The following is a 14,527-nucleotide window of genomic DNA, read 5'->3' as shown; positions in this document are numbered from 1 at the left end:
ATGCATCTTGATCAGATTAACTCTAAAGAATGATTGAATTCACAGTAGCCTGGGGGTGGGGAGGGTGAGGAATTTGCCTTAAATGACTTGATTTACTCAGCTCCCCCCCCCCCCGTGGTCCACGTGGGGGGGGGGTTTCTCAGGCCGCAGCACTCTACCCTGTGGGGTGCTCAGTACCTTCCACTTGATGCTGCTAAGACCTAACGTATCATCCCTCAAAACGCCCATTAAAATGGAGCAAAACTGATACTGTTCTCTCTCTCATAGACCATAAGACATAATTGTCAAAGGGGCCATGTGTATGAAGCATCTGCCGTTGTTCACGTACGTCTGGTTTATTTGAACCACAGACGCCTTTCATCAGCATCAAAGCTTAAACTGAGCACTGTGAGGTGAGCTTTAATTCAGACCCGAATGAAATGACAAGTGATTGTCTTGAAGAAACAGAATACTCCGCATCCCACCCAGTGTTTAAATTCACTAAAAAAAAAAAAATCAGCCGTCGAGCGAGCATCGCGCCTGTAGCAGGCGGGCGGGCTTTGAGGCTGAAACGCCGCTTCTTGAGTGAGACGATTTTAACTATGCCTGACACAGTGAGCTGCAGGTGACTTGACACAGGTGTCGCTTTTGAGATGGCCGAGTCCAGTGTAGCTGAGGGGCGGTACAGCCACCCCCTCCACCTCCTGGTTATCGGCAGCTGGCCCGGGCAGCGGCGCCATCACAGGGCTCAGAGGCGGCAGCCACGGCAGTGTCTGTCAGAAGATGGCACCGAGATCCTCTGCGCATGAGCGACTTTCCAGTAATATGAACTAGACTACCCCCCCCCCCCCCCCGCAAAATAAAAAAGCTTTAGAGGGTAAAAAGACTCCAGCTTTGACCTGAAGATAGATTTAATTTCCCTTTCCCATTTGATTATCTTCCTAGCTGGTATAATCTATATTTAAATGCTATTTAAAATTAGAAATTATATTAACGTTACCATTTTGTCCTGCAGGAATTGAAACATTCAGAAGTTACTTGTGACTTAATCTCACTTCACATGGTTAAAAATAACCTGTGCTATTAAGTATGCAGTTTTCCTTTTAAATTTCGTCTGTTCTTGGTACTAAGCTGGAAGACCTGGAGATGGAATTCTCCTCCTGACGAACTTGTCTCCCATGAACTGGGGAGGAGCCGTCTTCTTTCGGAGGTCCTTATCTTTCTAAAATGGTGTCCCTTTTCAGTAGTTTTGTAGAAAGAAAAATTTTTGTTTCACGGTGAAGCTTTTGCTTCTTTTTACAGGTTGTTCTTAGTGGAGTAAAAGTAACAGGTCTGGTAATACTGTTCCATCATGAAGCTTCCAAGAACGGGAGTACAGTCAGGCAGTGAGCGAGAATATCAGCTTTTTAGAATTCTGATTTAATATAAATCTTAAATTTCGTAAAACGTGCTATCAAGTTACTATAAGTTAAAGTATCAGAAGAGTCAGTCCCTAAGGAACATTTTTTAAGACATATTATGTTAATGGCTATAGGAAGACTTTTAGGTATGGTGTAATCTCAGCTTCTCAGATTCACCGATTTTTAAACGTAAGTTCAAATATTAATCGTGGAGTAACAGCAGCCAACAAGAATCAGGTGTAGCCCAGGTTGCTGACCTAGGCAAGTGACGAGCCTTACGACCCCTAACGCATCCTTTCTCATAGCAGTCCACTCTTCTGATCTCTTTTGCCATATTCTTTGAAAATCAGTGGCAAGGCACAGGAGAAATAACAGACCACATTTTTTAATAAAAGAAGTTTCCTTTTATAGTCCTGACACATCGTTTCCATTTTTCTGTTTTGCACCCCCAATGCCGGAATGGTGAGCACAGAGTGTCAGGTCACATGAGTCTTCTGTGCCGTGAACTCGCCCAGGAAACGGACGAGGTGTTACAAGCGCCCGGGAGCGCGCGCGTGCTGTGTGGCCGGGCCCACCGACCTGTCTGGGGGCCCGGGGACTCGGGGCGGGGAACGGCCGCTTCCACTCTGGGAGCCCACGTTTACCTGGTTCCGAACGGCACAGGCCTCGTGAGAACACCGTCCAATGAATCCACAGACACTTGGGAAGTAGTAACCAAAGTTTTATGAACTAGTACTACAAATAACGTCAGCAAGGGGCGACAGTTTAGTGATCTTTTAGTAAACGTTTTTAGCGTAACAGTCTTTGCGACCCATATTTTTTAAAAATCGAGTTTATAAACACCACTGCTCTCCATTCAACTGGTGTACGTACACTAAAAATAGGATAATAAATGGAAATACACGTTCTTAAGCATTTCCACAGGAAATGTTCATATTTTTCACGACAGTCTAAATCACTGAACAGTTACATATGCTGCATTAACTAAAATGCGGGATTTTTTATTGCACATTTCAAAGCTGGAAGGAGGCTCTAGCTGACCAGGATTTTTATTTAGGAGGGAAATGATATTTTTTAATTGCTTGGCTCAAAAATGCACACTGCCAGGGCAGGGCAGCTTAGTTCGAAAAACAAACTCTTTGAAATCGACTTTGGCATTCTGAAGCCTGTAGTGCATAGTGCACGGTCCACTTTCTCCCAGGCTCGGCGTCAGCGGTCACGGTCACGGGCTCTGTTTCAAAGCCGGCGAAGAGTCCTGGCTGCGGCTCTCGGGCGCAGGCGGGGGCGCGTCTCTTGCAGCAGGGGGCGGGGGATACTCCTGGGGGCCGTGAGCCGGCGCTGGCAATCGGGTTCCAGGGAAAAAGTACTCCCTTGGGCCATGAGAGCCGAGAGGTCTAAAATGCGTGTGTCCCGGCAGGAATTCCCGAGGGTCGAGCGGCAGGTCCCGCGCCCCGGGCGGGACGCCTGGTGGGTATTCCCTCAGGCCCAGCGGCGGACGGAAACCTGGACCTGGGAAAACAAATCGCGTCACGCACACAGATGTGAACGTGCCTGAAGTCATGTGACACCGCCCGCGTGTTCATCTTAAACTTCTCACAACCCCAGGAGTCGGGTGCCGCACCCCACTTCACAGATCAGGCAAACGGGCTCAGCGAGCGCAAGCCACGTGGCCGCTGGCGAGATTCGGGCTAACGTGTAGCACAGACGCTCTGCTGAGGGCCCCGCCTGCTGCGTGGCGGCCACACCCCCATGTGGCACCCGGTGTGGCCGCGAGGTGCTGGCCCCCGGGAGGCCTTCGCGCTCCGCCGCCTCACGAGGGTCAGCAGGGGCTCTGATGCTGCGGAAGCCGGCCTGCGCCTTCCCGCCGCCTTCCCTCTCCCCCCAGGAGCGAGCCAGGGGGCCGCGTACCCCTCACGTCTGTGCCCTGCACGACCCTGGAAGCTCCCGGACTTTGGGGAGCTGGTTCTATCTGCTACAGGGCCTGGCGTGTGGCCACGGCCGTTCGGCGAGCGCCTGCAGAGGCGACGTGCCCGGCCTGCTGTCCACGGCCCCGTCCCGTCTGCAGGAGCCCCCACTGCCCGTCTCGACGCAGGCGGAGCAGGCGGCGCCCACTGGGTCCCTACAGAGCGAGTGCTGACATGGCAGCAAAGGACAGAAAAGAGCACGCGCCACGCGTCAGCCCCCACTGCTCACTCGTACCGAACGGCGGAGGAAGTGGCCGAGGCCCGAAAGGCCCGCAGAGCTGCGGCGGCGGTCCGTACCGGATGGGCGGCAGCAGGGGGCCTCCCACGGGGGAGCTCAGGAGGGGCGCCCCTGGGAAAGGAGGCGGGCCCTTTGCCGCCGCGTTCACCTGCAGGGCAGAAACAGGAACGTTCTGAAATGCTCTGTCCCAGCGGCGCCCGCACGAGCGGAGCCCCAGGCGCAGCGGTCGGGCGCCCGCCCGCGCGTCCCCGCGGGCCGCTCGGGCAGCTCAGGAGGGTGGCACGAGGCTGAAGGCTTCCCCTGTCGTCGGAGCCCTGCGGTACCAGCACGGGGACTCTGTCCAAAGACAGGAGCCCCCAGACACAACCACCGCGCCCCACGCCGCCATCTGCGCGCAGGCCGCCGGTCCCCGGTCCCCGCACCCCGCCAGCACCCCAGCTGCGCCCACCCCCACGCCGGGACCGGAGAGCACGGGGGAGGGGAGTCTGCTCTCTACCCACGTGACCAGCTGCTGTTCAGCTCATCTCTCACTCCCAGATCGCTAGATCTGGGTGCGATCGTCTCGTCTTCGATGCAGAACAGCCCCGGAGAGCCGCAGGTAACGTGCCGGAGGCCTCGGCAGCCCGCCAGGGAGTCTGAGCCCGTGCCGCGCCCTCCCAGCTCGGCCGCCCCCCGACGGAGGGGTCCGCTCACTGAAGCCTCCCGCTTCTGCAAGGTTGTGGGTCTGACCCCGGCTGCACACGTTCCACGTACAAGTCAGGCAGACACAGCGCTAACTCCCCCTCGCTCACCAGTGACACTGTGCTGCGTGTCACGAGGCACTAAGCCCTTCCCACAGGGAACCCCAGGGAAATTCTCAATTAAACGACAGGTACTTCGATTTCAACCTAGAGCAGCACTGTGAGGTCGATCAGAGAACTTCTGGCCGTAACGGCAACTCAGTGACAAGAGAGCCACCCTCACGTGGACATAACTTAGGGCCACTGCTGGGAGCTGGCACAAAACAATTACAGATCTCCACCATTCGTCACGTCACTTCTGGCAAACGCTCGTCCACTTCCAAGCTGTGATCTGACTACTCAGGTGGGCTGTGCCTGGCAGACGCTGCAGGTAAATAGCGCACTTCCCAACGAGTACGTAATGACAACAAATTACGGGACGGATGGTAAGTGTACTTTATCCTAGAGCGCTCAACACTGAAGCACACAACATGAAGACAGAACGACACTTGGATTCTTTAGTTAACTGCAACGGATGTTCTAAGCAGGTTAGTCACCTAACCCAACGGACAGAGAAGACCATCACCAACCAGCTGGCCCGACTTCAGTGACCTGGCAATGCTTCCAGGCCCAAGGCGACAGCGAGCTCAGTGTCACCGTCAGTGCGAAGCGAGCAGATCACACACGCCAGCTCAAAGCCCGTCAGCCCTCGCCTGCCGAGTACTCACTGCGACTGGGTGCTCAGCCAGAGACGGGATGCTGCGGACAGATGGGCCTTCAGGCTCGTGGAGCACAATTTGCTTTTTTAAAAAATTAACGAGATAGTACAGATGTAACGAACATACAGGAGGTGGCTGAGGCAAGGAGGGTGCGGAAGAAGGAGGTCAATGTCTCCTGAGGCACTCACCTTGCCCTCGTCCGTCGCCTTGGACGGGGAGGAGCTTCTCGAGCTGCTGTTCGTCATGGGCGCGGCACCCGATGCTGGCTCTGCCGAAGGCCAGAAACGGAGTTAGACTCATCCCAACTTGTGTACTCAGGGCAGAATAAGAAGTCTGCGACCCGCTTCCCCCACCATTCCAGACCCTCTGAAGACACCCGGGCCCCTTACCGGAGGCAGAGGGCTTCCCGGGCGCCTCAGATGACCAGCGGGGACGAGGTAGAGGTCCGTCCGCTGAACCTGGGGAAAGAAAGAACGGGGCCCTTGCATGGCTTTTCCAGAAGACATGAGCCACTGTGGGCAGGTCAGGGGCCACCTCTACCCAGAGAGCTGTCCCCCGGTGCCGAGGGGAAATCCCATTCATAGTGGATGCTGCGCGCTGCGGTGCGGGCCCGGCGCGCGGGCTGCTTGCCTCCAGTTCCCATGCAGTGACGGCCACATCTTACCGAGCGTCATAAACACACCCACGGACACACACAGACGCACGGCGTTTCGTATTATGGCACTGAGGACGGCTGCATGCCGCAGAAATGACAGTCTTAAGGCTACTTTCATAATAGTGAAGTGAGGAATGCCGCAGAAATTTGATTTAAAGACGAAGGTTTATATATATCACGGTAAAAAATTAAAAAAGCGAAACTACTTTTACATATCTACATAAAAACAAATTTTTACGTATTTATATATGTTAATGGATGTGTCTGCTCTAAAGCAGATCTTGCAGTAGAATATTTAAAATAGTCACCAAGAAAAATAAGAAAATATCTTCTCTTCTTTGGACAGACCCAAATTCTGGAATGTCGTTCACATTAGAATTCGCAGATGAAGGGGAGAAAACCTCTCGAAAGAGTTTCCTGCAAAGGAACGTGCGCACTCACCAAGGTCACGTCTGGGCACATCTCCTCGGCCGAGCGTGGCAGACAGCGGCCTCACGGGCAGGTCCGGAGGCGGGGAGCACTCGCCCCCACTCACAGGCGACGGGCCGAAAGAGCCGTTCTGGCTCAGGGGACCTGCAGGCGACAGTCGGCTCTTACTACTTTAGGGCCCCTCTTCTCTTCACAGTAGGTTCCTGGGATCATTTCCAGGGGACTGTAACCCATTACACACAGAAATAAAAAGTAATTTATACATTCTGCACCAAAAGAACAGATCGCTGCCCTCTGAAATGCTCCCCACCTCTCCGCGGGGGGTTCTGGGCGCTGGGTCTCCCTGGCATTGGTTTCACAATCACAGGTTCTTCCTGTAGCATTGCCATCTTCTGGGTTAATTCCAATAATCTGGAATAGACAGGAAGACTGGACTTAAACGTGCAATAGAAAACGAATCCCTCGTTCCTATCTGCGGCACGGCCTAGAAGCCTAAGACGCAGGGACGGGGCAGGCGTCAGAATCACGTACTTGTGCCTCAGGTTGGCAGCTTCCCTTTTCTCTTCAGCCATAGCTCTTTCTGCGGCACGAGCTTTGAGCTGTTGGAGGAAAAAATATCCAAACTCAGCTGCTGTAGACTACGCACAAAATAAAGGGAAGGACAAAATCTTACCCAGTTATCGTGAGCTTTCTTCTCATGAGTAGCAATCTGAAAGAGGCAACACATCGGATTATGTTTAGGGAGTCACCGTAGTAGCCGCTGTCACAGTCTACATTAGACACCAAAGAATTCCGCAGCTGTAGGGCGATGCTTACCTGGTTTTTAAATGCGCGCTCTGTCTTCTGTAGCTCGTCCTCCATTTCTTCGATTCTCCGCCTAAGAATCACACTTTTATCAATTAAAGTTCAACTGAGTAACATTTTAGACAATCTCACAGTATCTCCTTTACTCTAACTGTACCAAACTGGTCCCTTACAGACTTCGTCCATACGTATAAAACATCTCCCGCGGTTCCAGTGAGAATACAACGTGATGAGAACTGACACCCCGTAACTTCCCTCCTTCCTTATAAATGGCTGGCGACTCCGAGTTGATGCATCGTCATTTCCTTAACTGTTCTTCTGTGTGTTCTCACATAATTCTGTATCCTCCTCCATAAAACTTTTTCTTCCTTTAATTACATCCACAAAAATTTTCCCAGAGCTGTGACTCCTGGGCCCATCAATGGCACAGTCATGTTAATGGTACCCCGTACAGCAACCTGCCTTCCTAGCAGACTTACTCCTGTAAAACCCCCAGAACTGTCGGCCTGAACTGAGTTCCCTTCCAGTCTTGCCAGAGTTGGGTGTTAAGAAAATTCCTGTGAAACATTTTTCACTTTAACTCATAATGTATGTTTTTCTTATGTGAATTAAATGTACTCGCGTTCCTGGATGATTTATTTATGCTTCTGTGCTATTTTGTTCTAGGAAGGGTAAAAACGCTCCGAGACCACGAGCCGGCAGCCGCTGCCGACGCTGAGCTCACTTGTAGGTTTTCACTTCCTCCGCCGCCAGGACCGCCTTTTCGTCCGCAGCCGACAGCCGCTGCTCCCGCTCCTGCCGCTCGTATTCTTCTTGGCTCAGCTTCCTAAGGTAGAAATCGGTCGTCAGGGGACAGTGTCTGTCTCGGCCCGCAGTCTGTGTGCACGCCTCTACTTGAACGCTGGCCTTCCGTGCTCTCTAAAATGCACAGACGTACGAAGTCCCAGGAAGGAACTCAAACCTGCCACTCGGGGACAACTGTCATCTCTGGCCTACTGGCAAATCACCCGCTTTTTCTAAATTCTCCTCATAATTCTGTACTAATAAATAAAATAGATGTTTAAAACAAACAAACAAAAAAACCAATGTGCCCGTGGGCAGCTTTCTTGAGCCTGAGACGACGAAAGCTCGTCTGACTCCAGTGGGAAAAGCCAGGGCTCATCGAGCTAACACGCTTAAGCTTATTAGGATAAAGCAGGGGATAATTCTCTCATTTGCACCCTGGGGAGACCGGGAATTACTGCTCTCTGTTCTGGAAGGACTATTTCTCCATCCGGGCCTGGGTCCGCGATACCGACGGCCAGCCACGGGGCCTCTGAAGACCCGTGTTTCCCGCGGGGAGGCGCGGGACACTTCCGCACTCGGCCAGGGGCTCCCGGCAGCTGCGCTCAGCGCCCGGGGTGCCTGCGGCACGCAAAACGACTCCGGCTGTCCCGTGATCGGGGTGTCATCTACTGGGAGCTGACGCTGACTCGATCACCTCCCAGCTCGAGGTGTCAGTCTGCTGTAACAAACTGCAGAGGTGGCAACGCTTAATGGTGTAAAACGCTGTCTTTTTGTTACCCTTGGATCCCTTTGCCCGTAGTTCTGATTCAAAAGATACTTAGCCTGAAACTTAGTTTTCTAAGAGCCAGACTCGAGTAAGGGGGATCAATAATGCCAAAGAGGAAAGGTTTGCGTCTCCTTTCACAGCCGCCATCTGGCGCGGCGCCAGCAGTCTGAGAGGCTCTGCGGCCCTGGGCACCTGGTGAGATGCCGAGGTTACAGGCCGGGCAGGCGCTCTCCCTGCACCAACGGGTCGCGCCTGACGCGAGAGCAGAGCAGCCCCTGACTCGGGCTTGGGCACAGGAGCGAGGACAGTAAAGACCAGAGAGGGCTCTGCTGCCGTAACGCACAGGCCGGCGTGAGGAGACTGAGCGCAGCGGGCGCGCTGGACGCAACATCCCGAACGTGTGGGCGGCGCGGCCGCGCTGGCCTGTGCGCGACAAGGCGACGTGTGAGGCCCAGAGGCAGGAGGAGGACTCCGCATCCCGGCGAGCCTGGCGGCTAAAGCCGCCTCCCCGGGGCTCGTCCAGGCCCTGCAGACGAGGCGGAGACAGAGGAGGCTGAGCAGAGCTCTCAACAGAGCCCGGGTTCAAAGAAAAATGAGAGGCGTTCGAGGCTGTCAGTGAGGGCGACCCCTGGGCACTCAGGCTGCGATGAGAGAGAGCTGTGCTCTGGGAGCGCCAAAGCGGCCACGGTGCCCCTGGAGGGGCTGAGGCCTTTTCAAATGATCCTAATTGCTGACTGGATGAAAGCAGGGGCCACATGCCAGAAATAAACGTGACTCTTTCCTGAATGTCATCCTGGACACCTCCAATTTCCTCTATAGTGAGCACGTACAGTACCCGTCACTCAGTCAAAACTGGTGGGGCACTCTGAAAAACCTGCGGCCGAAATCTGAAAGACAGAAGAAATGGACCTGTCGGGTATCCACACAGTAGAATTATCGCATAGACTTTAAAATAACTGTGCCTTGTATATTTCAGGAAGTAAATGTCAAATTACAAATCTTAGCAGAGAAAAATAAACTATGGAACTGAACCAGTAACTGAAACTCAGAGTTCGACGAATGATTTCGGCAGCAGATCTGATGACTGAAGCGAGTGTTTAGCACACTGGAAGACAGCCGGGCAAATATATCCAGAAGAAAGCAAAGACAGGTAAGAATGTAGAAGACACGGGAAATCCTACACCGAGCAGAAAATCCTTAAGAAATGGAGTCAAAATAAAACTGTTTCCATACAAAGACAGACCGATCAAATGTGTCACTGAAGGACGTTCTTCGAGTAGAATGAAAGGATCCCAAGCAGGAGCTGCCTGACTCCAAAGCTGAGACGCATATTTCGGAAGGTTAATCCCTAAGTATACTGACCAAACAGGTTGTTTCTATGTTAAAAGTCTCGACATTCTCGCCGCAATTACATCACCTGATGTTTACTGTGTCTGACTATGTTAAGTCCTAAACTTATGCTACACCTTCAATAACTAAACATTCCTTTTGAAGTACTTGCTAAAAATCATTCATATACATCACTCGGAATTTTTAAAGGCTATAGTAAAAAACTAGAACAAATACAAGACAAATCAGAGTTACGTAAGTAACCCCGAAGAAAGAAGGTAAATAAGTAGAGCCATAGGAAGGGTATGGACCTGCAAAACAAAACCAACCAAACCCCACTTCTACAGCAAGCAGTGCCTGTAAGTGCCAAGAAACCACTCCCCCCTCAAATGAATTACAGGCAGCAACTTCTGACAATGGGCTAAAATGGAAAGAAAAATGCAAGTTGTGGAAAATGAGGTAGAAAGGAAAAAAGGTAGATGGAAAAACTGAAGTAATCTTTAAGAAGGAGACAAAATCATCCAGAGGAGAACACACGCTCCGTCAAACGGCAACACTGGCAGCCGCCGACCGCGAAAACCGTACTTCTGCAGGGCCATCTCCTTCTGCTGGTAGAGCTCGTTGAGGATCTCCACCTTCTGCCTCAGGGTCTTACACTCGTCTTCCAGCCCAGCTTTGGCGGACTGCAGCGAATCGCGATCGTCTTCCAACTTCTTTATCTGGTCTGTGACGGATAAAACGTGTGAGCTCTGTATGCGCACAGGACTTGAGACCTTGTGACGGGAAAAGCTGCTCCTTCTCTCCCCGCACCATTCTCTGTCTGTCCCGTACTTGGCACCCACCTTCCAGGTTACACTTGGTGGACATGGAGGCTCTGAGCTTTAACTGTAAAAGTTTGAGGTCCTCTTCCACCACCGATATTGCCGTTTGTGTCTAAAAGGGGCAGGAGAGAGAGGCGTTCCTTACAAGTGAGGCACAGTAGGACCTCGCAGGCGCTTCCGGGAGTCTGGGGGAAGGACTGTACCCGAGAAATGTCCATCATCTGCTTAATCTGATTCTTCAGCTTCTCACTCCGGTCAGCTGAAAAACAAAAGGTTTTTATTTTTTTTTCCTCCCTTGCTTTTTAACTATATTTTCTTGACTTCCCCCGAACTAAATAATTACCACATTCAAAGTAAAAACAATAGAACTGATGAGGCTCCTTGACTTTTAAGAACTGCAAAAAGTGAACGTACAGTCAAGACATCTGTACGAGACAGAAACGCTGCCTGTGCTGCTCCTAAACAAAGACGGTGTGAGGTCAGCAACTCCTGCTGTTCCGAACCTTTGCCACCGGCCAAGGGTCTGATTTAGAGACCCGGCCTCCCGTCCTCCCCTGGAATCTGCCACCAGGTGTGGTTTCCGACGCCCGCTCCGCAGGCAATTTCCGACTTGTGAAACTGTGTCCAGAAACAGCTCCCTCAACCAGAAACGTGGCTGTGCTTTGGCCTCTGCTCCGTGACCCTAGTCAGGAGCGGCTCCCACCACCTTGCTACTTTTGAAAACGGCGTGAAACCTTAAAGCCACAGAACTACAGAGGTGATGAGCATCAAATTCGAATGTCACTGAGAAACAAGTCTCTCCTGCTGAGCAGTGTCTGGCACTCAGGGGCCTAAGGCACAACTTGTGCTCCGGGGCTCGCAGCTCGTTCCCACGGCTCACCGCGCGCCCACGGCTGCCCCACGGTGCCCACGGACACGGACGTCTCTGCAAACTCAGTGACGTGCTCTACAATTCGGTCAGCTGAGACACAGTGCCAGTGCACCCACTTAAAGACAGAAAGGCCAGACGAGGTCCAACCGCCCCGAAACCGATCTCACCTCCTACTTCCCCATTTGCTAATTCATCTGACTCGTTTCCTCCTTTATCTTGACCCTCGGATTCGGATTCACAGTCTAACCGATTCAACTGCGTGATGCAATTAGTCAAAGCCTGGGAATGAAGCGAAACGGTATTGGAAAGCAGCTTGCGATGTGGACTGCGTAAGAATTCATGAGGACCGAGCGTGGCACCAGGAGAATGAACTTACGTTAACACTATCGTCTCTGCGAGTCAGAGTGACTTCCAGATCTTTCTGACATGACTCAAACGATCTGATTTGCTCACTGAGCTCTGCATGTGATTTGCTCCAGTCTTTGATTTCCTGCTGCAGCTGAAAAGTTAAAACACGTAACTTTGCAAAGCTTAGGACGTCTATGCTGTGACATCAGGACCACGAGAACGAGCCAGGCAAGCAGAAGCCATGCCCCTCTCTTGCCTGTCACGAAGGGCTAAGGCCTTGGCTTAGGGACGGGGGGAGCGCTTCCAACCCTCGGGACAGCAGTGAGAACATAAGAGCTGAGTTAATCGAGTCTATTGTAGCCTTCAGAAACTGCAGCCGGTTCAAATAACTCACTTCCAGTAGGAAGAGAAAGGCACACCTCACTGTCTCCGAAGTCCAGACTCCAGATTATATAACCGTCCGTTGGTCAGCAATGCAGTAACTGCTCAAAGGAGGGTAATAAACACCCAGCTCTTTGGTCTACGAGGCAAATCCATCGCCCCCTTGAGGTTATTACGGTATTACAGTTGATAACTGGTTGGTGTTTGACAAGACAAAGACGAAACACTCTGGTGGCTACGAGAAATTGTACAGAACTGAAAATCCAGAACAGGTGGAGAATGTGCACGTCCTCAATTTGGGGGGCACGGTTTAAACTTTGCATACCTAAGAATAAAGTCCTGCGTACATATTTCGTTTCCTTAAAAACAGACCTGAGAAAAGACATACACGAGGTATGGCATTCGGTTCTCTAGTTGGCACAACCTGAGACGTTAACTTTTCTTTACCTGCTCCTTCTTCTTCTTAAGCCTGGTGTTTTCTTCTTGAACCCGATGGCATTCAGACTTCACCTTCTCTTCACTGAGTTTGGCTTCATTAAGGGCAATTTGAACCTAACGCAAAAACACTTTTACTAATGAATTAATTGCAAAGATAAACAAAAAAAGTTACACTTTTCCAGTTAGGCGCAATACGGTTTTCATTTTTTGTTTTGCATATTCTAGCACACATCAAATGTTTATTCCTCAATAAAACTAAGATATCATAGTATTATCTTACAGCAATTACAGGCAGCTTTACCTCTGAAAGTTCTGAGGAATTCATTGCAATAACATCCTTTAACTTCTCTAAAGACTTCTTGTTTTCCAGTATCTGCCATGTGGAAAAAGAACATAAAACGTATTAGGATTTCAGTACAAACACTAGGATGTATGCTAAAAAGAAGAAACATTGGCAAAACACATCCCAGAGCCATCCCTACCTAAAATGTAAAAACAGCTAATCCACGTTTAGGGAAAGTCAAGAATGTAAAGAGATGAGGGAAGAAGAAAACAATCGGAGGCATAAACCTTTCATGCCACCCACAGCCTTCCTGGCCATGGGAGAACGCGGTAGATGGCCAGACGGAAGGCGAAGGCAAAGGAAATGAAAACTCTTTCAAGTAAACCAGTTCGAATCAATGGTTCTTCCTAGTGCTCGAGAAAAAAATCCCCAAGGTCACTTTAAAGATGCTCTTGCCTGAACTAGAAATGGTTGGACTTGAGGGAGAACAGACAGGTCTCCCACGCAGACTTCCACTTAAGTTACGAAGATCCTGCCTCCTCAAGGAGGTGGGGCTTCTTCACTCTAACTGAGGGTGGCGCACAGTATCTTCCTCCCAGAGTGCAGCGCGCAGAGGGGGGAAAGGGGTAACTTCACAGTGGAGAGACCACGACCGGCGACGGAGCTTAACGTGCGCCATGCACCATCCGGGAAACACTCTCTATCATTGTTGCGACTTTTGTGTAATTCTAACACTGTTCTAATGGTAAAAGTTTATTTTAAAAAAGAACCGCGCAAACCAGAACATAAGAACTGTTTGAACTGGGCTACAGTTTCTTAGCTGCTCTACACGTTTCAGAGGGTCGAGCCAGGCGATGTGGAAATTATCCAGGGCTGAGGACAAACATACCACCTAGGACCATAAAAATAATACCAACACTAGCATTTAAAATGCTTTAAAAGTGGACAGAGACAGGTGCAATTTGCCTAGCTCCCGATCTTACTCTAGTCACAGCATGGGAAAATGCAGAGTTCGACTCACTCAATCTACAAAGTAGTTTGGGAAAAGAAGTCTGAACTCCTAATGATGGGACCATTAGCAGCAAAACGCTTACCAAGTCCTGATTCTTGGCATTCTGATCTCTCTCAGAGTCTAACATAACACGCAGACTTTTAGCTGTATCATTCAGACTCTCATTAGTTTCTTCTAGTTTCCTGATTTTATCCTATAGAAAATATTAATATTAATATGTTATTTTTTGTTTGTTTTTAGAATGTGATCTCAAAAAGAGAAGGAAGTTTTACCTTAAATTTAATTGCTTCATCAGAGAGAATTATATTTTGTTTCTTGGTTTCCTGAACATGTTTCTTTGATTCCTTGATCTATATAACATAAAGTATTCAGAATACAGAAATATTAATTGTTGTGCCATCAAAACTTATCCCCGAGTAGGTGACCCCCTTAATAAAGAAAGCACTGCATTACACATATGATGACTACTTCAGATTTGGGTGGTTTATAGGAAACAACTGAATGTTAAAATATAATTTAAAAAGTATAAACTATAAAAAGGGGAAATAATTCAAGTTGGAAGCATGGGAGGGGAGAACTAAAAGA

At 50.4% G+C, this 14,527-nt stretch overlaps 1 protein-coding gene across 5 annotated transcripts in view; it reads right to left on the bottom strand.

Moving 5' to 3' along the window:
- Positions 1-2,079: 2,079 nt before the first annotated feature.
- The window catches only part of MIA3 (MIA SH3 domain ER export factor 3), a 37,816-nt gene continuing 25,368 nt past the window's right edge, over positions 2,080-14,527 (bottom strand). For 2 of the 5 annotated variants that reach the window (XM_036235466.1, XM_016165048.2), the window contains 20 exons: positions 14,215-14,292; positions 14,025-14,135; positions 12,949-13,020; positions 12,657-12,761; positions 11,857-11,979; positions 11,648-11,759; positions 10,813-10,868; positions 10,631-10,721; positions 10,374-10,512; positions 7,632-7,733; positions 6,920-6,980; positions 6,777-6,812; positions 6,635-6,702; positions 6,414-6,514; positions 6,116-6,247; positions 5,409-5,477; positions 5,208-5,287; positions 5,029-5,100; positions 3,579-3,729; positions 2,602-2,888 (listed from right to left, as the gene is read on the bottom strand). In XM_036235466.1, coding sequence (XP_036091359.1) covers positions 2,602-2,888; positions 3,579-3,729; positions 5,029-5,100; positions 5,208-5,287; positions 5,409-5,477; positions 6,116-6,247; positions 6,414-6,514; positions 6,635-6,702; positions 6,777-6,812; positions 6,920-6,980; positions 7,632-7,733; positions 10,374-10,512; positions 10,631-10,721; positions 10,813-10,868; positions 11,648-11,759; positions 11,857-11,979; positions 12,657-12,761; positions 12,949-13,020; positions 14,025-14,135; positions 14,215-14,292 — 2,046 coding nt within the window. Of the gene's footprint in view, positions 2,889-3,578; positions 3,730-5,028; positions 5,101-5,207; positions 5,288-5,408; positions 5,478-6,115; positions 6,248-6,413; positions 6,515-6,634; positions 6,703-6,776; positions 6,813-6,919; positions 6,981-7,631; positions 7,734-10,373; positions 10,513-10,630; positions 10,722-10,812; positions 10,869-11,647; positions 11,760-11,856; positions 11,980-12,656; positions 12,762-12,948; positions 13,021-14,024; positions 14,136-14,214; positions 14,293-14,527 lie in introns of all 5 variants that reach the window. The other 3 variants (XM_036235465.1, XM_016165050.2, XM_036235464.1) reach the window with 2 other exon arrangements.

This window comes from Rousettus aegyptiacus, unplaced genomic scaffold (assembly GCF_014176215.1).
Source record: "Rousettus aegyptiacus isolate mRouAeg1 unplaced genomic scaffold, mRouAeg1.p scaffold_m13_p_18, whole genome shotgun sequence".
Taxonomy (NCBI): domain Eukaryota; kingdom Metazoa; phylum Chordata; class Mammalia; order Chiroptera; family Pteropodidae; genus Rousettus; species Rousettus aegyptiacus.
The sequence above is the reverse complement of the archived record's forward strand: the minus strand, read 5'-3'. Positions and strand labels throughout refer to the sequence as shown.